General features: G+C 42.8%; 1 protein-coding gene, 1 long non-coding RNA gene and 1 pseudogene across 2 annotated transcripts; 1 reads left to right on the top strand and 2 right to left on the bottom strand.

The window, feature by feature from the left end:
• The first annotated feature begins 928 nt into the window (after positions 1 to 928).
• LOC122056669 lies at positions 929 to 1,739 on the top strand. Its single transcript, XR_006133352.1, has 3 exons — positions 929 to 1,121; positions 1,199 to 1,393; positions 1,465 to 1,739. It is a non-coding gene; the product is annotated as an uncharacterized LOC122056669 (long non-coding RNA).
• Positions 1,740 to 18,170: 16,431 nt separating this feature from the next.
• Positions 18,171 to 19,039, bottom strand: LOC122054977 (annotated as a pseudogene).
• A 1,327-nt stretch (positions 19,040 to 20,366) lies between these two features.
• On the bottom strand, positions 20,367 to 25,324 carry LOC122056667. The gene is made up of 3 exons (XM_042618723.1): positions 25,110 to 25,324; positions 24,989 to 25,034; positions 20,367 to 20,543 (listed from the first exon to the last, which is right to left on the bottom strand). Exons 1-3 carry the CDS (start codon positions 25,228 to 25,230, stop codon positions 20,540 to 20,542), a joined length of 171 nt encoding a protein of 56 aa, XP_042474657.1. The 5' UTR covers positions 25,231 to 25,324; the 3' UTR covers positions 20,367 to 20,539.
• Between the last annotated feature and the right edge of the window lie 37 nt (positions 25,325 to 25,361).

Here is a 25,361-nt window from a genome sequence, read left to right as displayed (position 1 = left end):
TTGGAGTGACCTAACTTATTCAACCCCCCCTTCTAACCAGTTATCAATCCCCAACAATCTTCTCATTCTAGTGTCTTCTCCTTTCTTTTGTTGGGCCATGCAACAATTGTCTCATTGAGCATTGAGACAACTCTCTCATCACGCTAGCCTTATGCTATGGAGCCGAGCTACTTGAAGCAAAAAAAAGGGCTAGGTTATTGTCAAGGATAGTCTCTATCTAGGTTTGTCTTTGACAAGACACCTTATACGTTCGTGATGTTCAAATCACTCATGATGCGGGGATGTCTATTAGAACCTACCTGTACTTTTCGAATTTATTTTAATAGTTACTGGAAAAATTTTGTGAAATTGAGTCGGTCACTTCGATTTGAAAAGATGAATATTTAGATTAAAAAATAAGAAAAATAATTTAGATATATTTACTGTGTCATAAAGATTAATTCAATTAAATTATTATTAAACTAAATAAGAATTTATAATATTATTAAATTTTATTTTATATATTAAATTATATAATTGATAATTCCACATACTATTAAATTATATTTTATGTGATATTAGATTATTTTAAAATCAATAGCTAATAAAAATAGTATACGAATTATATATTTTTATCCAAAAAATACATATTGTAGTTTGTACATTTATAATAATTACGATACAATTATTAGTTGTTATAATAATAATAAAATAAAATTATTTTTGGATGAAAAATTTATTGTAATACCATTTTATTTTAATTTGAAAAAAAAAATCTTTGCCAAAAGCGATAATAGGGGTGCTCTTTCAGTTGCGACCGTCAGATCTGACTAGATTAATTTTGGACCGTCAATTAATTAAAAACGAACGCCTTAGATTTAATCCGTTCAGGATGGACGGCTGTAAAGAGAGTATACCGATAGTCTTCGCGTTGGGGCTCTTTCCGTCTCTAAAAAAGTCGCGTGCTGCGATGGATCGGCCGCCGCCTTCGACAAACAACGCCAATGAGCGGTAGCCGCAAGAAGTTCGGCGGAAGCAGGCCGCCGTCCGGCACGCCGTCCCTCCCCTTGTCCTGCGCCGTCGTCGTCGTCTCTCTCCTCGCCGGTGCCTCCATCGTCCACAACATCTACAAACCCGACCTCGTCCGTCTTATCCCTCCTCTTTTCCTTTTTTTTTTGTTTCCCTCCCATTTACTCAAACCCTAATATGGCCTTTGCAGACTCTGCCGCTGGTGGATCCTCCCCCACCCGATGAATCCAAGGGAAACAACCTCAAGTAGCTTACTCGATCGTTCAAATCGCTCTACTCGACTCCTTTCATCGGAGAATTTTTCTTGTAATCAATAAAAAAAAATGCAGTTTTTTGGCTGATGTTATCTGGATCTGCCCTCTCTTTGCCATGGTTATGGCTATAGGTACCTCGCTATCTCTATCTTCCCTTCATGGAATTTCGACAAACTCTTACACTTGAATTCCTACTTTACAGGATCGATCGGTGTTCTGTATCTGCCTCAGCTTTCGACCACTTCAATGAACTGTTCGTCCAGTCTTCATAGGCGAGCTTCACTTCTCTGTGTTCTACACCAGTTTCAGGTTTCATCATCTTTTCTGTGCATTCCTTATTTCAATTCAACAGTGTGATATTTGTATGATCTAATTCACAATTGGAAACAATTTCATGAAATTTAGAATTAGATCATTTCAATTTGTCTCAATCAAAGATGGATGACCTATGAATTTCATCAGTTTTTTTTTTGCTTACCTGAACGATGGCATGAATACAGAATATTTGGGTAGAATATAAATATCATATGGAATCCAACTCATTATCAAAATTGATATAAATTATGAAAAATTCTGATACCTTGATAGCATGTGGGAGGAAAAATATTATTGCATTCAGAATTTGAATTTCAAATGGGACGAATATCTCTTAGAGGTCGACTTTTGAATGGGTATAAATTGTACTTTAAATTTATCTATTGGATGAATTAAGAGTAAAGGTCATCTACCTCCTGCATTAATCGGGCAATATTTGGATTTCTGAATTATTAAAAAAAATTGGTAATACAAGTTTTACATGAACATTGTTGCACTTAAAAATTTGAGTTTATTCGGATGGCACCGCTTAGGTTACAAGATTGGTTTTGTTTACCTAAGCTCTTCCTCTCCCGCTCCTACTCAAAGGCAAGATGAGCTTTTACAGACTCTCTTTAGTTGATCGTCTCTTAGGGAATCTTTCGGAGCTTCCACTCTCTATGTGGCCAATGGGAAGGAGCTCCCTCCATAAGTGGAAGGGGGTTCCTTAGATTAAACGAACAATGGAGCCGTTTCTCTAAATTTTTTATTTTTTCATATTAAAATAATTTTTTTAAAAAATATTTGTAAAAAACAAAAGCAACATCAAGTACAACGGTTAATTTTTAGTTGTTGGTGAACTTTAGCCGTTGAACAACGGTTAATTTTTAGTTGTTATTCAATGGTCACAATTTATTTTTTTTTTATTTTAAAAAAAATCTATAAATACATTTCCAATTAATGCCACACAGGCAACATTTGGTATGCATTCATCATAAGATTAGTCACCCATGGGTAGTCAATTTGGAATGCTTTCTTCTTACGTATTTTCTCCTACTTAACCATCAGTCATGCTTTCAAATGAATCAAGAAGTGTTACAATTGACCCATCTATCAGTGACAAAGAATCTTTGATGCCATCGTCTGTTCTAGCAACTCAGTGGTCACCACACTTATCACAAAAGAGCGTGAAGTTGAACTGAAGAAAGATGATTCGAAATGAAGATTTTGATTTCTTGATGAAGACGTGGTCCTTGCGAAGTCATGGACAACTATCAGCATCGATGTAATAATTGGTAATGACCAGAAGGATTAAACTTTGTATAGCTGATTACTACAACAAGCATTGACCCATTGGATTTATGACGATAAGCTATTAGTGGCTAGAATTGCATTACTATAGGTTTACATTAATGAAAAATGAATTTTCTGTAACTTATTATAATTTGTATACTCATCGTCAAAGTAGTTGGAGTGACGAGAACGTGTTGGAGAACGCACTGAATATGTGGAAAGCTAACAACAATAACAAGGACTTTAAGTATATGCATGTGTGAAGGGTTTTAAGAGAGTATGAGAAATATGTTCCAAAATCAATTCCTCATTACTCTAGCAAGAAGGCAAGAACATCTGAATCAGGGAGGACACTTCAACATTAAATCCAGATATGAGTGTTGATGTGGATAATTCTGAAATCCGCATTTGTCTGATAGGGCAAAAGGCAGCGAAGAGGAAAGGTAAATCCAAAGTCAGAGAGGGCGACAAAATGGAACTAAACATCGACAAAGAATGACAAGAATATCAAATGTAAAAATTGATTTTGCGGAAAGTCGATATCTTTCATAAGGATTATGAAATTCTTATGAAGGATACTAGTGAGATGACATCAGGACAACTTCATATACATGAGAAAATAGTTGAAAAAAAATTAATTAGAGACATGGTCTAGTGTAGATGTGTTTAAGTTTATTTTTTTATATTATTATAATTTATATCTTTTTATTTGATATACTGTAATATTTATGTTTTTTTAATTACTAGTTTTATTTTATATTTGCAATTTATGGATTTAAATTTTATAAAAAAAAATTAATTATATATAATGTAAAATATGAAGGAGAGATGAGAAATATATATAATGAAAAGTGTGAGATCTACGAAGGAGTTGTTGAGAGATTTTTTTGATAGTAAAGAAATATATAGGATTTTTTTATTTTTGACATGATGTAGATGTGACAACGAAGGAGTTCTCTAAAGCTCCAACTATTATGGATACTCTTAGGGTGCGTTTGATTGGATGTTATCCTTGATAATCTTGGTTATCCATCCAAGGTTATCAACAAAAACGCTGTTTGATTTAGGTAATCGATGATTCCCGAGTAATGCTCCATGCCCGACACGTCAGTAAAAGGGGCATGCAACCAGGAATTGGAAAACTGAGGTTTTTCTTGATTCCGGGGTTATCGAATTTTTTTAACCCAAAATATCCTCGGATAAAAGAAAAATGTGAAAAAAAATAGAATGTAAAAAAAACGAAAAAAAAACGAAAAAAAAACAAAAAAAACATAAATTTAAAAAAAAAATCATTAAAAATAATAAAAAATAAAAAATGATAAAAACAACTTTAAAAAAAATAGAAAAAACATTAAAAATTTAAAAAAAAAAAAACAAAAAAAATATAAAAAAATAGAAAAAACATTAAAAAAATTTAAAAGTAAAAAAATAATAAAAATGTTAAAAACATTAACAAAAATTAAAAAATTTGAAAAATGTAAAAAACCCTAAAAATAAAAAAATAAAATAAAAAATATATATATATATAAAAATAAAAAAACATGAAAATATAGTAAAATATAATAGAGTTTAAATAATAATAATATTAATAATAATAATAATAATAATAATAATATTATTATTATTATTATGTATAGTTGGTTTTGTAACTAAGGTAATCTAGTAAAATACTAAACTATGTTATTCATTAAAATCTTCAAACAAACATATTTTTGTTGCATTATCTAGATTGAACCAAACAACATTTGGTTATGTTTTATTCCCCATAATCTTGGTTATGTGATTACCTGATAATCATATAACCAAGGATATACATGATAACTTGAATCAAACGCACCCTTATAGTCTTATAACTCTTCCCGGCTATATCTTTTCTCGAAGATCTTAAAATAGGCCCTATAAATCCTCTCTCTAAAGGTAAAAGAAAAGGCCAACATATAAGCTATGAGCATCGTGATGCTGGTAACAAACTAACAATAGGCTCTCATGAATGCTTAATAGAGTTCCCCGACTCCTCGTCGTTTGCTACCGTGTTGGTGACACTCAAAAATGAAGACGTCCGGATTAATTTGGGACGCTAGAATCATTTTAGTATGCCACGACTAACTTGGTTGTTAAGTTAATGTTATTATATTTTTTTAAAAATCTTCTAGTTTTAAATCATAAAATTGACAAATTTCTTTTATTAAAAATATTTTATAACTCTAAAGAATTAAAATTCTTACCAAATAAATAAATACTATTTGAGTTTTATTAAATTTAGTGATCCGGTAGTAAAGACGGGGGACCCTCATTGGCGGGAGGTCAACGACACGTGGAGGTCAAGAGGGTCAACCCCAAGGTCGTTTCGGGCAGACAGAGGTCATGCCGAGCGGACTGGCGGGCCGACCGAGTATTCGGCCGATCGAGTATCCGGCCAGGGGATTCCCAGGCCGGACGAAAGATAGCCCGACCAAGGGTCGGGTCTCCGATGCTCAAGGTAAAAGAGTCTCTAGGTCGAGCGGGCAGGTCGCTCGGCCGAGCCACAGGACAATAAGGTGCAATCCCATCCGAGCACATGAGCAGGGCTTCCCCGCACGGTTCGAGGTATGCGCATTCCCGGAGGCCTTGAGAGCCGAGCGATCGATCCGCTCGAACCGGGAACAGGCAAGAGGCGCAAAGGAACAGCTAGTAACATCATCCTCGAAACACTTGCTGCCGACAAACAGTATGGTCAGCGGCTGGAGAGGACAGAGTATCGTATGGTGGAAGTTTCCACCGTTACGTCAGGGATATGCTCGGACGATTACGGAATAGCGTCAGGCATGCTTTTCTGACACAACCCTACTGAGGTATGTTTGGGGAAGCATGCACGCATCGAGAAGTGTGTCCGCGCCTCCCCGTGGTCCTATATAAGGACCCCCAGACTTCGACGGAGGTATGCGATTCTCATCACTGTAGCTACAGTAGCGTTGCCTTGCTCCTCTTCTTTTTCACTGTCTGACTTGAGCGTCGGAGGGTTGTCGCCGAGAAACCCCTCCTGACTCGACTTTTTTGCAGGTTCGCCGGAGATCCACATCACCAGTCGAAGACAACGGAGAGCGCCACGTCCCCAGTGTCCATCGACTCAGCGCTTGGACAGGATCAAATTGGCGCCGTCTGTGGGAACGTTCCTGAATCCGAGCAGAGACGATGGAAGAAGTTGGACGCCAACTCATGGTGACACTCTCTCCCGAAGAACTAGACGCGCTCATCCAAGCGCGGGCAGCCAAGATAGTCGAGCAACAACAAAAGGCTCAAGCCGATCGGATAGCGCAACAGGCAACGTCGACATCAGGCGGTCGGACGTCACCAGACGATCGGCCGGAGCATCTCTCAATATGGGGCCAGAACAAAGGGCCGACCGACACTCAGGTGGAAGCCCCACCCGCCCCGATACCGTTCCATCAGGCTTTATTCCAAACGCCCTCGGAAGTCGCGCAAGCCAACCTTGATCGGGGCTCTTTGTCCGATGAGGCGCCCCTCCGCGACGCAAGGAAGGGTATGGCGCCACGAACAGACTCGTCCCCCGAGCGGGTCAATAGACAATTCTTCGAGGCCATCCTGTGCGACCCATAGTTTGCAAAATCGCGATCCGGATCGTAGGATCGTACGATTCTACGATCCGGAAACCCAAAATCGATCCAAGATCGTGCAGAATCGAGTTTTGCAGTAGAATCGCAGCAGGATCGGTAGGATCGGAACAGAATCGGTAGGATCGGAGCAGGATCGGTAGAAGCTTTGAGAGGTCATAACTTTTGACTCGGATTGAACCATGTGACCTATAATATATCAAATCAAAGCTCGTTCAGAGATCTTTAATAAATTTCAAAGTTTATCTTTAACCACCCTATTTCAAAGCCAAAAAATATCATTTAAATCCTTTTCAGATGTCTAGGAGATTTTATATTTTTTTTTATTATTTTTTTCTCATCTTATTAGGGGTTTAAATTATTTAAACATATGTTTAACTATTTTTGAGTTAATTTTTTATCAATAATATTCTGTCATTTATTTTCCTCAAAATAATGAGTTTTTGGATGCCTATTATCTAGTATTGTGTGACATCAACCAGTCTTTAGAAGATTATTTTCGGTACTCATATTTGAATCAAAGGATTCAATAGCTTCTATTATATGCGTTAGGTGCTTTGTTGGCTTGTAAATTGAATTATCTTATAAACCAAGGAAATATTTATTACATTGAATGTGTTATTATTATTGTATTAATAGAAATTTTATATTTTTTTCATTTTATGATATGAAAATATAAATATTATTACTATAAGAGAATAATAGTTGAATTACAAATTAATTTAAATTTGTACATGTAGTAATGTAATTTGAGGTGTTGAGTGTAAATGATTGCATATATATACAAAATTAGTTATTTATTTATATGTAAATGAGATTTTTAGGTATTTTATCTAATTATTAATCATGTATGATAAGATTTTAAGGGTTTTTGGTAGGATCGTACGATTCTACGATCCGATCTTGACCGATCCGATCCTGACCCTAAATCGATCCTGCGTAGGATTGCGATTCTACAAACTATGGTGCGACCCACTACCAAGACATTACGTGCCCCCGGCGAACGGGGAATACAACGGGACCACCTACCCGGACGACCATCTGGGTAAGTTCGACAACACAGCCACTTTACATCAATATATAGATGGTGTGAAGTGTCGGGTGTTCCTCACCACCCTTTCTGGATCGGCACAATGATGGTTCCAGAGGTTACCGGACGGATCCATCACGAGCTTCAAAGAGTTCCGCACGGCCTTCCTCCATCACTTCGCAAGCAGCAGGTGCTACCAGAAGACCAGCGTCAGTCTGTTCGCCATCAAACAAAGCTCGAAGGAGTCGCTCCAAGCCTACATCCAGCGTTTCAACCAGATGACCATGGATATCCTGACGGTCACTTCAGAAACTATGATGAACGCGTTCACACAGGGGCTTGTGGATGGTGATTTTTTCCATTCGCTCGTCAGAAAGCCGCCTCGCAACTACGACCACATGTTGAACAAGGCCAACGAGTACATCAACGTGGAGAAATCTCAGATGGCGAGGAAAAAGGAAGCGCCATCCGAGCCACCAGCTCAGGCCGAGCGGAAGCCGCCTTCCAATTATCAACCACCGAGGGGATCCCGCGCAGAAGCTGCCCGGCCTCATCAGCAAGCAAGGCCGTATGTCGTTCAACAAGTAGCGGCCGATCGGCCTAAGCCCAGGGGGAAGGTATGGACTCCCATGTTTTGTTCACTCCATCAGTCAGCAACTCACAACACCCACGACTGTCGGAGCCTCCCCCCAATCGCCCATCCTACGCCAAGGAGCTATCGTCGTCGATCGCCTTCGCCGAATCGACGACATCGACACCAGAGCCCTAGTTGGCGTACAGAGAGAGGATCCCCCGAGCGGCAACATCATCAGCAGCCCAGGACTCAACCTCGGGCATCGCACGAGTGTCCCAGGCCATCCGCTCGGGAGGAAGAGAATAGAAGCAACGTGTCCAGAGGAGAAATTAACATCATCGTTGGTGGACCAATCGGAGGTGACTCCAACAGGGTGCGGAAGGCGCATGCAAGGCAGTTCACGATCCATGCGGTTGGCTGTAGTCAGGAGCAGGCGAACGGGCCCGAGATCAGCTTTGGGCCTAGGGACTTCGAGGGAGTCGAAGTCCCGTATGATGACGCTCTCATCATCTGAGCGGTAATAGCTAACTACACTATTCACCACATCTTTATTGATACAGGCAGCTCGGTCAACATAATCTTCCAGAAGGCCTTCGACCAATTGCAAATCGACAGAGTCGAGTTGCTGCCAATGACAACCCCCCTCTACGGGTTCACCGGTAATGAAGTTGTGCCGGTCGGACATGTCCGGCTGGCTATTTCGCTGGGAGAGGAGCCGCTCAGAAGAACGCGGACTGCTAACTTCATCGTAGTCAACGCTCCCTCCGCGTACAATGTGATCTTGGGGCGATCGGCTCTCAACGAGTTCCGAGCGGTCGTCTCCACCTTCTGCCAGAAAATCAAGTTCCCAGTAGAAGACCAAGTCGGAGAAGTCCGAGGGGATCAACTAGCAGCCCGGCGATGCTACGTAGAGATGGTCCGAGCCGAGGCTAAATCCGCTCGGAAAGTGCCACGAGTCGAGGTAAACGCTATAACCGAAAAGCCACCTTCTCTAGTTTATGAAGAAAAGGAGGAGGTACAGATCTACCCTACTCGACCGGAGGCCACGACATTCATAGCATCCGACCTGGAGCCAGGCCAGAAGGAGGAGCTGATCGGACGTCTCGAGCGAAACTGCGACGTCTTCACTTGGTCAACTCATGAACTGCCAGGGGTCTCGCCGAGCGTAGCGCAGCATGAACTCCACGTCCGATCGGACGCTCGGCCGGTGAAGTAGAGGAAGAGGGACTTCAGCGCTGAACAGAATGTCATCATCCGAGCTGAAGTTGAGAAACTGCTGGAGGCCGGCCACATACGGGAGGTGCAATTCCCGAGCTAGCTCGCCAATGTGGTGCTGGTCTCCAAGGCAGGCAACAAATGGAGAGTCTGCATCGACTTCCGGGATCTAAACAAGGCATGCCCAAAGGATTTTTACCCTCTGCCCCGGATCGATCAGCTGGTAGACTCTACCTCGGGGTGCGAGCTGATATGCATGCTGGATGCATACCAGGGCTACCACCAAGTGCCGCTCGCTCGGGAGGATCAGGACAAAGTGAGCTTCGTTACGGTGGATGACACCTACTGCTACAACGTGATGCCGTTCGGACTCAAGAACGCTGGGGCTACTTACCAACGACTGATGAACAGAGTATTCCGGGAGCAGATCGGGCGTAACCTGGAAGTCTACGTGGATGATATACTAATCAAGTCACTCCGAGCGGCCGATCTTTGTACAGACATAGAGGAAACCTTCCGAACACTGAGGAGGTACGGAGTCAAGCTGAACCCCCAAAAATATCTGTTCGGGGCAAAAGGCGGGCACTTCTTGGGATATATCGTGATCGAGCGGGGCATAGAGGCGAACCCTGGCAAGGTAAAAACACTGCAAGACATGCCGCCTCCCAGGAATCTGAGGGAAGTGCAACGCCTCACCGGCCGGATAACGGCATTGTCAAGATTCATCTCTAAGACAGCCGACCGGAGCTTGCCATTTTTCAAGATCCTGCGCCGGGCCACCAAGTTCTAGTGGGATCAGGAGTGCGACCGGGCGTTCGAAGAGCTAAAAGTCTATCTCAACTCACTACCTGTACTGGCTAAACCAAACGTGGGCGAGCCGCTCCGCATATACCTGTCATCAACCGAGCATGCTGTCGGCTCGGCATTGGTAAAGGGAGGCGGAGAGGAGCAGCCAGTGTATTTCTTGAGTCACATCTTAAAAGATGCTGAGTTTCGCTATACTGGTCTCGAGAAGCTCGTGTTTGCCCTAGTCCTGGCCGCATGGAGGCTCCGTCCTTATTTCTTGGCGCATACTATCATCGTTATGACAAACAGCCCGCTGGGAAGAGTACTTCTAAACCCTGAGGCGTCCGGGCGGCTCATTAAGTGGACGACGGAGCTCAGTGAATTCGACATCTAGTATCAACCCCGCTCGACGATCAAGGCGCAGTCTTTGGCAGATTTTGTAACTGAGGTACATAATCCCGAGCCCGAAGCTTTGTGGAAAGTATTCGTGGACGGATCGTCCACTCGGCTCGAGAGCGGAACAGGTATTTTACTACTTTCTCCTCAAGAAGAGCGGATGCACCTATCTGTCCGTCTGGATTATCGGGCAACAAATAATGAGGCGAAATATGAGGCCCTCATAGCCGGCCTACAGGCCGCGAGGCATGTGGGAGCCCACTGGGTGATACTGCACTCTGATTCCCAATTGGCCGGTCAGCAACTCTCGAGGTCTTTCGAGATAAACAGCGCAAGGCTCCGGCTTTACGTGGAGGCCTTTGAAAAGCTCAGAACTAACTTCACCGAGGTTGTTATACAGAAGATCCCCTGAGTCGAGAACCAGTCAGCGGGTGAATTAGCCAAGCTCGCTAGCTCAATATCGTCGATCGTCATCCAACAGCCAATTGAGCAGGTGTCCTTGGTGGCACACATCGACCAGATGGAATGTCTCACATTCCCTAGCGATTGGAGAACAGCTATAATAGAATTTTTACGTTCGGAGGTCACGCCGTCCGATCGGGAAGAAGCCCAGCTTCTGAGGAGAAGAGTCGGCTGGTTTACGCTTATTGGGGACCATCTTTACAAAAAGGCGTTCTCCCGTCCGCTGCTGAAGTGTGTCAACCCGGAGGACGCATAATATATTCTCTAGGAAGTACATCAAGGATCTTGCGGAGGTCATCCGGGTGGGCGATCGTTGGCTAGGAAGATCCTGCTGGCCGGATACATCTGGCCAACTCTACAAGAAGACGCCGCTCGGACCGTCGCTACCTGCCTTTCCTGTCAGAAGTTCCACAGCTTCTCCCATAGGCCAACGGAGAAGATGAAAGTGTCTACTGTGTCCTGCCCGTTCGACCAGTAGGGTATGGATATAGTAGGACCTTTCCCCATGGCAACTGGGCAGCGGAGGTTTTTGTTAGTGGCGGTCGACTATTTCTCCAAATGGGTCGAAGCTGAACCACTCGCAAAGATAACCGAGTAGATGGTCAAGAAGTTCATCTGGCAGCATATAATTTGTCGGTTTGGCGTTCCTCGACGACTCATTTAAGATAACGGGCGACAATTCGTTGGTTAGGAGCTCGGAGAATGGTGCAAGGGATACAACATCGAACAACATTTCACTTCCGTAGCGTATCCTCAGAGCAATGGTCAAGCCGAGGTAGCCAATCGGGAGATCCTGCGAATACTTCGGGTTCGGCTCGATCACATGGGAGGAAGCTGGGTGGACGAGCTGCCCGGCGTGCTATGGGCCGTTCGCACAACCCCAAAGGAGGGAACGGGGGTAACACCGTTCCACTTGGTATATGGGGGCGAAGCGGTCGTCCAAGTCGAGATCGGAGTCGAGTCCAATCGGATCCAGAACTATGATGGGGACAACACCGAGCGGAGATAGCTGGAGTTGGACCTAGTTGACGAAGCACGAGCTAAAGCAGTTATCCGGCTGATGGCGTACCGGCAAAGAATGAAGCAGAATTACAACAGGCGTGTAATTCCCAGAGCATTCTAGGTCGGCGACCTAGTATGGAAGAAGGTGAAGCCGGTCGGCGATGTGAGTAAGATGGTAGCTCCCTGGGCGGGGCACTTCAGAGTCGTTGAGAAGCTCCAATCGGGGCCATACTACCTAGAAGATGAGGATGGACGACGGCTAGAGCGACCATGGAGCGCAAACCATCTCCAGCCGTACCGAGCGGGGTAAAAGGTGCGCCAGTGTAATCTATTTCATGTATGTCTCGTTCGTTTGTATCCTTTGGCTGCAGGAGTAAAAATTTAAAAAGACAAAGGATATGAGCACTTGTTGTCGAACGGCAAAACTCCCGGAAGACCGTCGAGCGGCGACGTTATACTCTAGAGTCGGACTGGCGACTATAAACCCCCCGGCCTAAAGACCGTCGAGCGGCGACGTTAAACTCTAGGGTCGAAGCGACGACCATAAATATCCCGCTCAGAAGACCGTCGAGTGACGATGTTAAACTTTAGAGTCGGATCGGCGACTATAAATCCCCCCCGGTCTGAAGACCGTCGAGCGACGACGTTAAACTCTAGAGTCGGACCGGCGACTATAAACCCCCCGACCTGAAGACCGTCGAGCGGCGACGTTAAACTCTAGGGTCGAAGCGGCGACCATAAATATCCCGCTCGGAAGACCGTCGAGCGGCGACTTTAAACTCTAGAGTCAGACCGGCGACTATAAACCCCCGGCCTGAAGACCGTCGAGCGGCGACGTTAAACTCTAGAGTCAGACCGGCGACTATAAACCTCCCGGCCTGAAGACCGTCGAGTGGCGACGTTAAACTCTAGAGTCGGACCGGCGACTATAAACCTCCGGTCTGAAGACCGTCGAGCGACGACGTTAAGTTTTAGAGTCGGATCGACGACTATAAACCCCCCGGTCTGAAAACCGTCGAGCGGCGACGTTAAACTCTAGAGTCAGACCGGCGACTATAAATCCCCCGGCCTGAAGACCATCGAGCGGCGACGTTAAACTCTAGAGTCGGACCGGCGACTATAAACCCCCCCGGCCTGAAGACCGTCGAGCGGCGACGTTAAGCTCTAGAGTCGGATCGACGACTATAAACCCCCCGGCCTGAAGACCGTTGAGCGGCGACGTTAAACTCTAGGGTCAAAGCGGCGACCATAAATATCCCGCTCGGAAGACCGTCGAGCGGCGACGTTAAGCTCTAGAGTCGGACCGGCGACTATAAAGCCTCCCGGTCCAGAATGCGTAGAGCGGCGATTGAGAACATGACTTATAGATTAACGAACGACGATTAGAGGGTCCAGCTTGGGCATCGCAAAAGTCCAAGGAAACTTACGAAAGTGATATGGCATTAGACTGCTTAACTGTAACGTGAAAGTCGAGAGGAGCATGATTAGACAAAAAGACGGGCATAGGTTCATTCAACAAAATTAGCCGAACGACGATTACGAAAGGGTGTTATAGGCCGGACGACCAACATACATTCAAGACTTCACTCTAAATAGTTAAAAAATTTGTCTGGAATTGTGGTCAGGAGGTCGGCATGATCGCGAATGGGGACAGTAAAGTCTTCAGGCAGCTGGCCCTTTTTCTTCAGATAGTCGGTCGTGGCGGTGATAGCTAGCTCGAAAGCATGGACGAGCCGAGCGCAAGCCTTCTCTACAAACTTCTCCGAGCGGATGTAATTCTGTTGCATGACAATGATTCGACTCGGCTCGGCTTCCTGATATTCTTTGAAGGCAGCGCGAGAGGCATCCAGCGCCTCTTGGAGTGTCTTCAGGTCAGTCTGAAGGACGACCACCTTCGCCGAACGGTCATTCTTCTCGGCAGCCAGCAAGTCGGTCAGCTCTTTGACTTTGACCTCAAGGGTCTGGGCTTTAACATTCTTCGCCTCCAGGTCAGTGACGGTCTGATTCTTCCTGTTAGTGGCCAGAGTAATCTTCTTATCGTAGGTCTTGACCTGGGTCTCGAGCCGGTCTACCATGGTTTGTAAGCCCGAAGATTTATGCCGTTCGACCTCTAGTAGTTTGTTGGCCTTCTCCAGATCGGCCTTCAGCTCGGCGTAGGAAGGGCCTTGAAGAGGGATCCCCCCCAGAGACCTTGTGCTTTTTGAATTCCTCCTCGAGGAAAGCTAAGCGGTGGCACACCGCTATACTCTTGACCCAATGCTGCGATTCAGTTAAAAATGTAAAATACCGAACGGAGGATAAGAAGAAAAAGCTTGTAAAAGTTACCCCAGTAGCTTGTTGCAGATGACTGTTGCCGAGCAGCCCAGGTGGCATCACGCCCACGCGCGCTCGGGCGTCCTCCCAGACTTTTGCGAGGGGTCCCCGAATGGTTATCAAGTGTTCGGGGCTCAACGGCTGGTCAGCCTTGCGCAAATATTCCTCTGTCGGCAGGTGGAGCAGAGCCTTGATAGTCCTATGTCGGCCCGGAGTGGACTGGGCGGATGCGGAAGGAGCAGAAGTTTGTCCGACCGGCTCAGAGCGTATGAGAGAACGCTTGATTATTTGGCGAGCTGGAGGGAGCGAGGTGAGAGGCTGAGCGGCGATGGGGTCGGCAGGCCAGTCTCCTTGAGATTGAGTCTGGTCGGACGATAGCACTTCCACAGATGCAGGAGCTGGGGGATCGTCCGCCTGTTCAGAAACATGAATGGCAGAGGTTGTTGAGCGGGTGGGGGTGCCCGTTCGGCGACGTTTACGCCCAACCAACGGAACTTCATCATCATCAGAGCCGGCTTCCTCGGGCCGAGTGGTCGGTGGCGCACTCAGTGGAGCGTTCTCCCCAGCTGCATCGGTGGTGACCGCCCGTGCGACCGACGCCTCGCCCCCCGTACGTACCTCTTCACTCTCACCCTCGCGAGAGCCGATCGGGGTGAGGCCCAGCTTCTCCGCCTCCTGCGCGGCAGCCGCCTCTATCTCGTCGGCCTTGCGCTTCAGCAGGCCAAACACCACTGATTTCATCAAAATCTCGTCTGCAAGAAAAAGAAAAGAAATCAGTTAGACGCCAAGAAAAGGAGAGAAGGTTATTCCTTACCCGGGCCGTTCGGAAGCCGCGTTCGGATCGGGCTTAATCCGAATAGGTGCATCATCCCTTCGGGCAGCAGCTTGTGTATGTCTAGCTTCAACCCGGCTAGCAAGTTCGTCGTGTGCAGAAAAGCGGGTTCAATCCGGTACCTTTTCAGTTCGGGAGGAGTCGACAACGAAGTTTGCCATTTCGTCCGGAAGGATGGTGGCTCGGGAAAACGCAGGAAGAAAAATGCTCTTTCCAATGCTTATTGGAGGTAGACATTTTATCAAAGAAAACTAGACCGATCCGAGCTTGAAACAAGAAGGTGCTCAGCTCGGACTGCTTGGGGTAGTAAAAATAATAGAAGATTTGGGGCTTAAGGGGAATATTGTGTACCCGGAAGAGCACAACTACGTTGCAAAGGAGCCTAAAGGAATTTGGAACAAGCTGGCCGAGCGAAATACGAAAATAGTTGCAAACTTCTAAGATAAATGGGTGGATCGGAAACCTAAGGCCGCCTACGAACTGGTCGCGGAAGAAGGTAACAGTGCCGGTCGGTGGGTCATGGGGCCGGTCGGACGACTTGGCCAGAATCAGTTTATGGTCATCAGGGATTTCATAGGTATTAAGTAATTTGAAGGCGTCTCCCGAATCAAACCTACTCTCCATGGTTTGATACCAAAGACCGGGAGAAGGGGTAGAAGAACTAGCCATTGCCACCAGGATGCAAGACAAAGGGAAAACAGAAGGCAACGGAGGAGATGAACGGAACAGTGCCTGCGATGCGTAGACACCACCGGAATGCAAAGAAAAAGGGCGAAGAAAACAAAAAGGGAGTGAGCAAAGAGTTCTTACATAAAAGAGGACGGCTGGAGAAGAGAGCGAAGGGCCGGAATGTCGAGAATGGGTTCGCCGGAGAACGAAGCGGGAACCTTCAAAAGCACGGACGCGATAGAGCGGAAGCGGCAGAAGAAGAGGAAGCGACCTTATAAAGGTTGGGCTCGAGCTGCAGGGACCGCCCGATCCAGGGCACGGGATCCGAGGAACGCATCGTCCCGTTGAATTCAAAGCGCCAGGGGTCACATCAAGTCTGACAACTCGAGCAGGCGATGACGGCCGCCTGGCCACGTGGCATCACCCCATTGGGTGCATTTAATGACTGCCATTATGCAGGCGAGGGCGTGTGCTCAGCCTTAATGGCGGGGATTTGCACGAGTTCCAAGGAAATTCGGAGGACATCGGCGTTGATCGACGTTGGGTCGGCAAGACATCCACCGGCATGTCGAACTCTTCAAGTGTCAGTGGGTTCTAGGCCGAGCGACATTCTCATCAGATACAGAACGACCGTCATGTCGCCAGACCGATAATCCAGTCAGTCGGACTTAGCGCCTCCTTCGACTAGACTTGAGAAGGAGACATGTGATCCGGTGGTAAGGACGGGGGACCCTCGTTGGCGGGAGGTCAACGACACGTGAAGGTCAATGATCAAGAGGGTCAACCCCAAGGTCGTTCCGGGCGGACAGAGGTCATGCCGAGCGGACTGGCGGGCCGACCGAGTATTCGGCCGACCGAGCATCCGGCTAGGGGGCTCCCAGGCCGGACGAAAGACAGCCCGACCAGGGGTCGGGTCTCCGATGCTCAAGGTAAAAGTCTCTAGGCCGAGCGGACAGGCCGCTCGGCCGAGCCACAGGACAATAAGGCGCAATCCCATCCAAGCATATGAGCAGGGCTTCCCCGCCCGGTTCGAGGTATGCGCATTCCCGGAGGCCTTGAGAGCCGAGCGATCGATCCGCTCGGACCGGGAACAGACAAGAGGCGCAAAGGGACAGCTAGTAACATCATCCTCGAGACACTTGCCGCTGACAAACAGCATGGTCAGCGGCCGGAGAGGACAGAGTATCATACGGTGGAAGTTTCCACCATCACATCAGGGATATGCTCAGACGATTGCGGAATGACGTCAGACATGCTTTTCTGACACAACTCTACTGATGTATGTTTGGGGAAGCGTGCACGCATCGAGAAGCGTGCTCGCCCCTCTCCGGAATCCTATATAAGGATCCCCAGACTTCGACGGAGATATGCGATTCTCATCACTGTAGCCACAGTAGCGTTGTCTTGCTCCTCTTCTTCTTCACTGCTTGACTTGAGCGTCGGAGGGTCGTCGTCGGGAAACCCCTCCCGGCTCGGCTTCTTTGCTGGTTCGCCGAAGATCCACATCACCAGTCAAAATCAGCGGAGAGCGTCACGTCCCAGTGTCCATCGACTCAGCACTTGGACAGAATCATTTAGGTTTAGTTTTAATTTCTTAAAATTGAATATATTTTTACTAAATTATTTAATAACTAATAATTGGTTAAATATTATTATATTATGTAAAAATATTCCAATTCCAGTTTTAAATCCCAATTTATTAAATAGGTTATTTCTAAAATACGGATCATGATCTGTCCCAATTGTAACCTTGTGCCCAAGGGTATAGCCACGTTAATACCTACTCGGGATCATGATCTGTCACAACTGTACCTTTGGGCAAAACCATTTTAATACATACTCGGACTTTAGCCTGAGGGCTCAACGGTGTTGAAAAAGGAGACAAACTTAGATTTACAGTCTGAAAATAAAAATTGTGAGAAAAAGAAAAAGGCAGTTCTGGCTGATTACTTCCACGTTCATGACCCATGGTCTGGGATTAACATGGTTGAACATCCGGATGGACTCCGCCATTGATTATGCCTAGGTTAAAAAAATGATCATCTGATTCTAAAAACTTTGTACTAGTGCTAAATGGACATTTATTACGCATTCATTCAACCCCAATTATTGTGCCCAAGGGCATAACCACGTTAATACCTACAATTGATTGTGCCCACGTTAATACCTACCATTTATTACGTATTCACTCAAACGGGCTCCACCATTGATTTTAAAATTACGATATCCGATTCTAAAAACTTTGTGTACTAAATAATTCTAAAAACTGTCTACTAAATATTAAATCAGATAACATCCAATTTTCAAAATATATCGAGGATGGACCAGATCATAAAAGTTTTTCTAAACTTTCTACTCATACCAAATGAACATTTATTACGGATTATTGTAATTGTCTACGTTTATTCAGGTAGCGTATCCGGTAGTATAGTTAAAGGCGACGAGGTTCGGCCACGTGGCTTCCGAGTCGGACACGTTGCCGTCGATGTCCCTGACGTACCCATCCTTCTGCCCCCACTCCTTCACCTCCGGCGCGCTCACCGGCACCGCCCCCTTCTCCACCCCCCTCTCGTATGCCGCGTCCACGTCTGCATAGTCGAAGCACACCTCCACCGGCCCCCTCGCGCCTCCCTTCTCTTCCTCTGCCGTCCGCACCGCCCCTGTCCGACCCTCCGTCTCCCTCTGGTGAAGCGGCGTGACTGCGATCGTCGTCGGCCTGCTCTCCAGCTCCCCCCACCTGCGCACGGCATCCGGTCGTCCGTAAACAATCGAACGATAAAATTTTACAGGTAAGAAATTGAATCTGTGACCGGTCAGTGGGAGCAGTCGAGGCAATGGACGGTGCAGCCGAAGGCGGCGGAGTAGAAGTCGACAGACTTGGCCACGTCGACGACGTACACGATGATGTAGCCCAAGGTGGGGCTCTGCGGCCTCGCCATTATCGACGGAATGAATACCTTCGATTGGAACTCTGTTTGAAGAAGCAAAAACAGAAGGATTTCGAAGTTATAGCCATCAAGTGAAGAAGAGAGGAAGACAGGTGGCGACCATGCACGCCTTGCTATTGCCTCGCAGTTCCACGTCCATGGCGGCGATGGACCGTTGATTTCAGTCAAAGTCGACCTTCAGGATTAATAATAATCGGTAAATTATTAAATCAGGATGGTAAAAAGATGAATACGTTCATCTCTAATATTTAATAATTATTAATTTTTAGAATAGTGATTAGTATATAAAAGAGATATTTATCTTGATTTTACTAAAATTCGAACCTTTGACCTCATGATGATAATACCTCATGCGTTAGTCAGTAGATAGGGATGTAAATGAGCTGAATCGAGCCGAATAGTATCAGGCTCGAGCTCGGCTCGAGCTCGAATCGAACTTTTATCACAAGGCTCGAGCTCGGCTCGTTTTAAAATTATTAAGCTCGCGAACAGTTCGAGCTCGGCTCGTTATTAGTTCGATTATCAAAGTTAACGAGCTTAACTCGTTAAGCGAGCTCGGGCTCGTTTAGAGCTCGTTTTTAGTTCATTTTTTTTTGCTCTATTTAAGGCTCGTTTTAAAGCTTGTTTTAAAGCTCGTTTTTTTGGCTCGTTTTAGAGTTCGTTTTTTGGCTTGATTTAAGGTTCGTTTTAAGGTTCATTTTTTTGGCTCGCGAGCCTATAAATAAACATGTTCGCGAGCTCACGAGCCGAATATCCTTAAGCTCGAATTCGGCTCGACAAAATTGTCGAGCTCGAAATCGAGTTCGGTTCGATAAGATAAACGAACGAATTCGAATGAGCTTTTTATCGAATTTAGCTTCGAATAATTCGTGAACCGTTTTATTTATTTACATCCCTATCAATAGACCATCCGAAGGGATGGTAAATCACTAAACTACAAGGACAAGGAGTTTCCAAAAGATTGTGTTATCTTAATTCCAAAATTATTAAATCATTCGGATACTATTTATTAGAATATTGAATCGTTTGTTATAATGTAATTGATTAAAAAATTTAATTAATATTAAAAAAAAATTCAATTCGATTTTGAAAACCAACTGATGTACTAAGAAAGCTCGAAACATTCTCAATCGGACAAAATTAGAATTGATAAAACCAATAAAAAAATCTATTATTTCAATAAAATTAAAATAATCAAAAAATTTTTATTATAAACTATTCTGAATCGTGATTCGAAGTTATCTTATTCAATTTAAACAATTAATTCAATATTTTAAATTCTAAACGAATACATTTATAAATTAATCGAATCAAATATTCGATTTCAATCAATTAATTCAATTTAAGCAAATATTTTACTCAGCAGTATTAGTTTAAATTTATTTTTAAAAAAAAAGTATGAATCCAATATTCGATTCAATCAATTAATTCAATTTAAGCAAATACTTTACTCAGCAGTATTAGTTTAAATTTATTTTTAAAAAAAGTATCTAATTCTAAATTTCCATCTACGCTTAATTCAATAAGAGTACTAATTTTAATTGATACTATTTAAATTTATAAATACATTTATTTATGATGTTTATGAATTTAACTTATGAACAAATCAAATTTAATAGTGCTAATTTATTTTATATATTCTTTATTGAATAATCATAAACTGATTTTATCACACAAAGTAAAAAAGAAGTTGGAGTGTTATATCATAAAGTTGATACAATTGGTTCAGCATCAAAGACGAGAGCCTTATTTTTCGCTCAGAGAACGTTTTTACGTTGGGAACTAAACAAACACCAAAACATATCAAAGCCAGCGAGCTGCATCACTGAAATTCAGCTACAAAGCCATAGCTTCACCTGAGAAAACAAAAACTAAGTTGTTAATAAATTAATTCTTGAAGAATATCTGCCTTTAGAAAAAAAAAAAATCAATTGAAAGTTCTATTGTAGCTAAAGACTGCACAATCAATTAATAATCGAATTGATTGAATCGAATGAATCAAAAACAAACTTTTTTCCGACAAACCAAACGGCAAACTTACCGATTAAACTAATATTTAAAAAAATAACTGAAATTCTAAATTAGCTTTTGATCAGCCCTATTTGAAGCTAAGCAAATTTCAATAATTTGATTGACAAGTTTCAGGGAAGGAGTGAATAAAGAGATTAAGATTGGACTTGCTACGGAAGTTTGTAACAAGCTATTTCAACTATACAAGAGCTCCCGGTAAACTTCTACTTTCAAAGAAAACCTAACCCCTTAGACCACAAACTACAGGTGGAATATAATAATTTGAATGATTAGTGTGATCCTAAATTATTAGGAACTTCAAACATAGCATGTTTGTCCTATTGGTAAAGGTTACAACCTCAAATCCCATCTGGTAATATGAATTTAATCAGAAGTTGGATGCACGATTCATCTGTTTAAAATTATGTATAGGTAATATTAAATAATTCTGCATAGGCTTTGCAAATGTCGGGCCGAATGAATATTGAAGTCAACTTAAAATAATATTTTCAGAAGGCAACATAGCCAACACAAACTAGAAGAAGAAAGGTGCTAAGTTAGTAGCACCTATGCATGTGGTAGAGTGGTAGAACACACAAAAAAATAATAAGAGAATTTGAATCCTAATTGGAGACAATTATCTTGAAGATTAAATTCTGAGTATGCATAAATTATGCTTTGTAAGACCATCTACCTCTAAGATTAGTAAGACAAAGCCTAAACACTTAGATTATTAAAAAAACAAAAGGTACTGAGATGTGTGCCCATGAGTTAGGCCCTATCTTTTTTTAGACACTTGCAATTTGATATTTCCTTCATTATCCATCACCTTGATGCTGCACTATGACTAAGTTTTCCTTTAGTGCTTAGTGGTGCCTAGCACCTTTAATATCGGTTGAATCTAAGTCAATCTAATACAAGACATTCGCTATATGAAGGAATTGAAGGCTCAAGGATGGAAAATTGGGGGCGATAGCCAAATGAATATGCCATGCAACATGTCCACACAAAAAAGGGAGGTCCACAAAAAAATAAAGGGTAAAAGTGGTGCCTAATTACTTTCCAAATCATCAAATCATCAAAGGATGCTCCACTTTACTTTTTAATCAAAAAGGTGCTCATTGTCACTATTGAGTCGTGTACATTTACCCTCCTACCCTCTCGTAAATCTCCCACCTAAATCATGAACTTACACAGGTGTGGCAGTTACAATTTCATAGCTACTACAATGCATACTTAACTCGGTAAAAAACATTTATAGCTACTACAACACGGATTCGACCTGCTCACCAAACATTCACGTTATAGCAATTACGAAATCGCATCTACTACAACATGTGTCTATTCCAACATGTGTCACAACTACAATTTCGTAGTTGTTACAACGCTTCCGATCGGTTCACAATTTAAGCGAGAGATTTAGGAGGGAGATAATAATGAGAATAGTAATGGAGGCAAGAGAGTAAATGTACATGGCTGGGAAGGAGCACACTTTTGATTAAAAAGCAAAGTGAAGCGCCCCTTTATGATTTGAAAAAAAAAAGCACCATTTTGGTTGTTGCCTAAAAATAACACCATTTTATCCATCAATGTTGGAACAATAATGTACACCAAGCATGCATGCACCAAACATAAACCATTCAAGTCAAAGCAAAACATAAGTTACAGAAACGAAGGTTCTGATGAAAATGCAATGCAACACATACAATGATAAGCTAAAACTAACATGTACTGCGCTAGGAGAGTTTTACAAAGTGAAATCCTATTTATCCACTAAACCAAACCTCCTACACTGAACCAAATTAATTTAATTTGTTTTAACAGCATTTGGCTTTAAACTCAACCAATTAAAGTTCAAATTGCACTCATGTCCGATGAAATTTCTACCAAACTCCATATACAAAGGCAATTAAACTGCTGTTAAAACCAATTAAAACCCAAATTATCCAAAATCAATTTTGAAAATTTAATTAAGAATTAAATTCACAAATAAATGCAAATTTAAGTAATATATCAAGTATAGTATACATTCACCTAAATTACTAATAAAACACAAGCTCAGTAAAAGAGACAATGAACCAAAGTTTAAAACTAACATACACTGAACTATCCAAACCATCTTTACTATGACTTAAATACTGAAGAACATATCTTAAATTTAAAAACTTCTCCACAAATCATCAATGCATCAATTAAGTCCCCATGTAACAAAGTCTTGGATATCGAGAAGAGTGACCCAGGGCCTAGCATAGATAATGGGTGCACACATATTTGATGTAATGACCAGGGGTCGATTACCGGAATTGACGACCTGTGGTCACCCCACCATGTGCCTAACACCGATGTATCTACATTTATCTCCGTCCATATCCGTGGGGTCGATACTATAGGGTCGTTCAGATGGCAGATCTACTTATTTTTAGATATCAAGAAGTGAAATGCCCCACTATACACATTGACACCCAAATTTAGGGGGGTTCGTTGAATTTAGTTATAATGTTATAAATCAGATTTTCAAATGGATTACATGATTGGGGGCACAAATATTTTAACTATTTAAAATTTTTTGTTTATTTATTAATATAAAAAAAGAGTAGCCCGGTACGTGAATTCCTGCTAATACGGGATCCTAAAGAGGGGTCGGATCAGATTGGATCTATTTATTATACGCAGTCTTACCTTGTATTGCAAGAGATTATTTCAATGACTCAAACCCGTAATAACAAAGTCACAAGGCAACAACTTTACTATTACGCCAAAGCTCCCATTTGTATTTATATATTAATATACATCAACAAACAAGTCTTCTATATGAATCCTTTTAACGTATTGAGCTCTATCTCCTATTATATCATCACCTATACTTAAATAAATTTTATGTTATTTTATTGTTGCTAACCAAGTTTTTTTTTTTGTCTTCCTCATCCTCATTTGATATGTGTTTGTCATAGTTTCACATCGCCTAACTGGAACATTTATTAGTCGTCTAAGTACATGCTCGTACCATTTTAAATGTGTCTGTCAAAATTTTCCCTCAATAGATGTAAACTTTCTCTCTAATACTCTCATTTCTTATTTTGTTCATCCTTGTATGTCCACACATCCATCTTAACATCATCATCTCTACAATTCTCATATTCTGCTCATGTACTAGAGTAATAACCCAGCATTCATATTCATATAACATGGCAGGTTTAACTGCAGTTTATAGAATTTTTCTTTAAGTTTTAAATGTACTTTACGATCACATAAAACACCTGACGCTCTCCTCTATTTCAACCATCCTGTTTGTATTCTATGTAAGACATTTCTCAATCCCTCATCATTTTGCAAAAATGATCCTAAATATTTAAAACTTTCGATTTCGGACAACTCGGCATCTGCTATCTTAACAATTATTTATATATTAATACATTGTAAAAAAATAGCATTCACTTTGAATAATACTTTAATGATTATTTATAACAAATAATTGTGTTATGCATGGTAATTGATTAATAAAGACCTGTCCTGTTAGTTTATTTATAGAATGATTAAACCAAAAGTAATTTAATAAAACTTATAAATTTCTTATAAATCTTACCCTTTATATTTATAGGGCAGTAATTTTTTATTTAATTTTGTTGATCATGTATTGAGAATAAATCTTACCCTTTATAATTATTGTATCTAACTAAGCTTATATTCGATTCTATTTAATAAACCCTGTCTCACACCAATATGTTTTGTTACAATCCTAAGAAGGTCTTGTTTACATGGAGAGAGATCAAAAAGATGGATATATAGAAAAGGAAGAGATAAAGGAACTGAAAATAAAATTAAACTTTGATGTGAATCAAGAGAATGGCAGAATGCATCACTTTTTCGTACGGTTTCAAATGGATGAGTTACAAAGGATGGATGCTTAAATGGATCTCATTGTTTGATATCAAGAGAAAAAAGGATTTTCGTCTTTCATCCTAACTCTTGCTCTAGATCGTCCATTACGCTAAACATGCCAACAGGTTTTCAAGATGAAGAACGCACCTCATCCTAGGGTTCATCGGTAAGCGGTATGCAGTAGATTGAACCTTCTTCAGTGAAACTTGTTATCATACGCACAGAGTAAACAAGACGATGGACGAAAAAGCAAAAGCGGGATATAAGTTAAAATTACACCCATAAATTTGATCCAATTATATATTAAAAAAAAAAGAATTAAATCCCGAACTACCGAATCAACATATAAGATATGAGATCAGATCACAAATCAGCATAAGAATCTAAATCAGAATGAAGAAGATCTACTCACTTTCGGTTGTGCTCCTGCACGAATGGGGAATTCTTGGCGTCCTCCTCTGCGAATTAGACAACGAAATCATGATTTACGGAGCCACTTAACGATCAAAAGACAAAGAGGTAAGAGGGCTAACCAGTGAGGCCGGCGGTCAACTTAACGACGAGGACTCCGGTGACGAAGAATCCAACGAGGAAAGGCCAGTTGCGGTTGAACTCCCTCCTGAAGAACACCGGCCACGGATCAAACTTCCTCATCTCTTCTCTCGCCGCAGTCGCCTCCTCTCCTCTAGGGTTTCACCTTCCAATGCCCGACCTCGTCGAAGTGATCTCGACGCTGCCTCCTCGATTGCGATAAATAATGGATTCCGCTGGTCCGTGGGCCTTAA

The sequence above is a fragment of the Zingiber officinale genome, chromosome 3B (genome assembly GCF_018446385.1).
Source record: "Zingiber officinale cultivar Zhangliang chromosome 3B, Zo_v1.1, whole genome shotgun sequence".
Taxonomy (NCBI): Eukaryota; Viridiplantae; Streptophyta; class Magnoliopsida; order Zingiberales; family Zingiberaceae; genus Zingiber; species Zingiber officinale.
The sequence above is the reverse complement of the archived record's forward strand: the minus strand, read 5'-3'. Positions and strand labels throughout refer to the sequence as shown.

Bases quoted from the DNA above. Each gene is read 5' to 3' on its own strand.
- LOC122056667 (XM_042618723.1), bottom strand. From the start codon at position 25,230: ATGAGGAAGTTTGATCCGTGGCCGGTGTTCTTCAGGAGGGAGTTCAAC. The intron at 25,035-25,109 runs GTTAGCCCTCTT...TCTAATTCGCAG, and splicing joins GTTGACCGCCGGCCTCACTG to AGGAGGACGCCAAGAATTCC.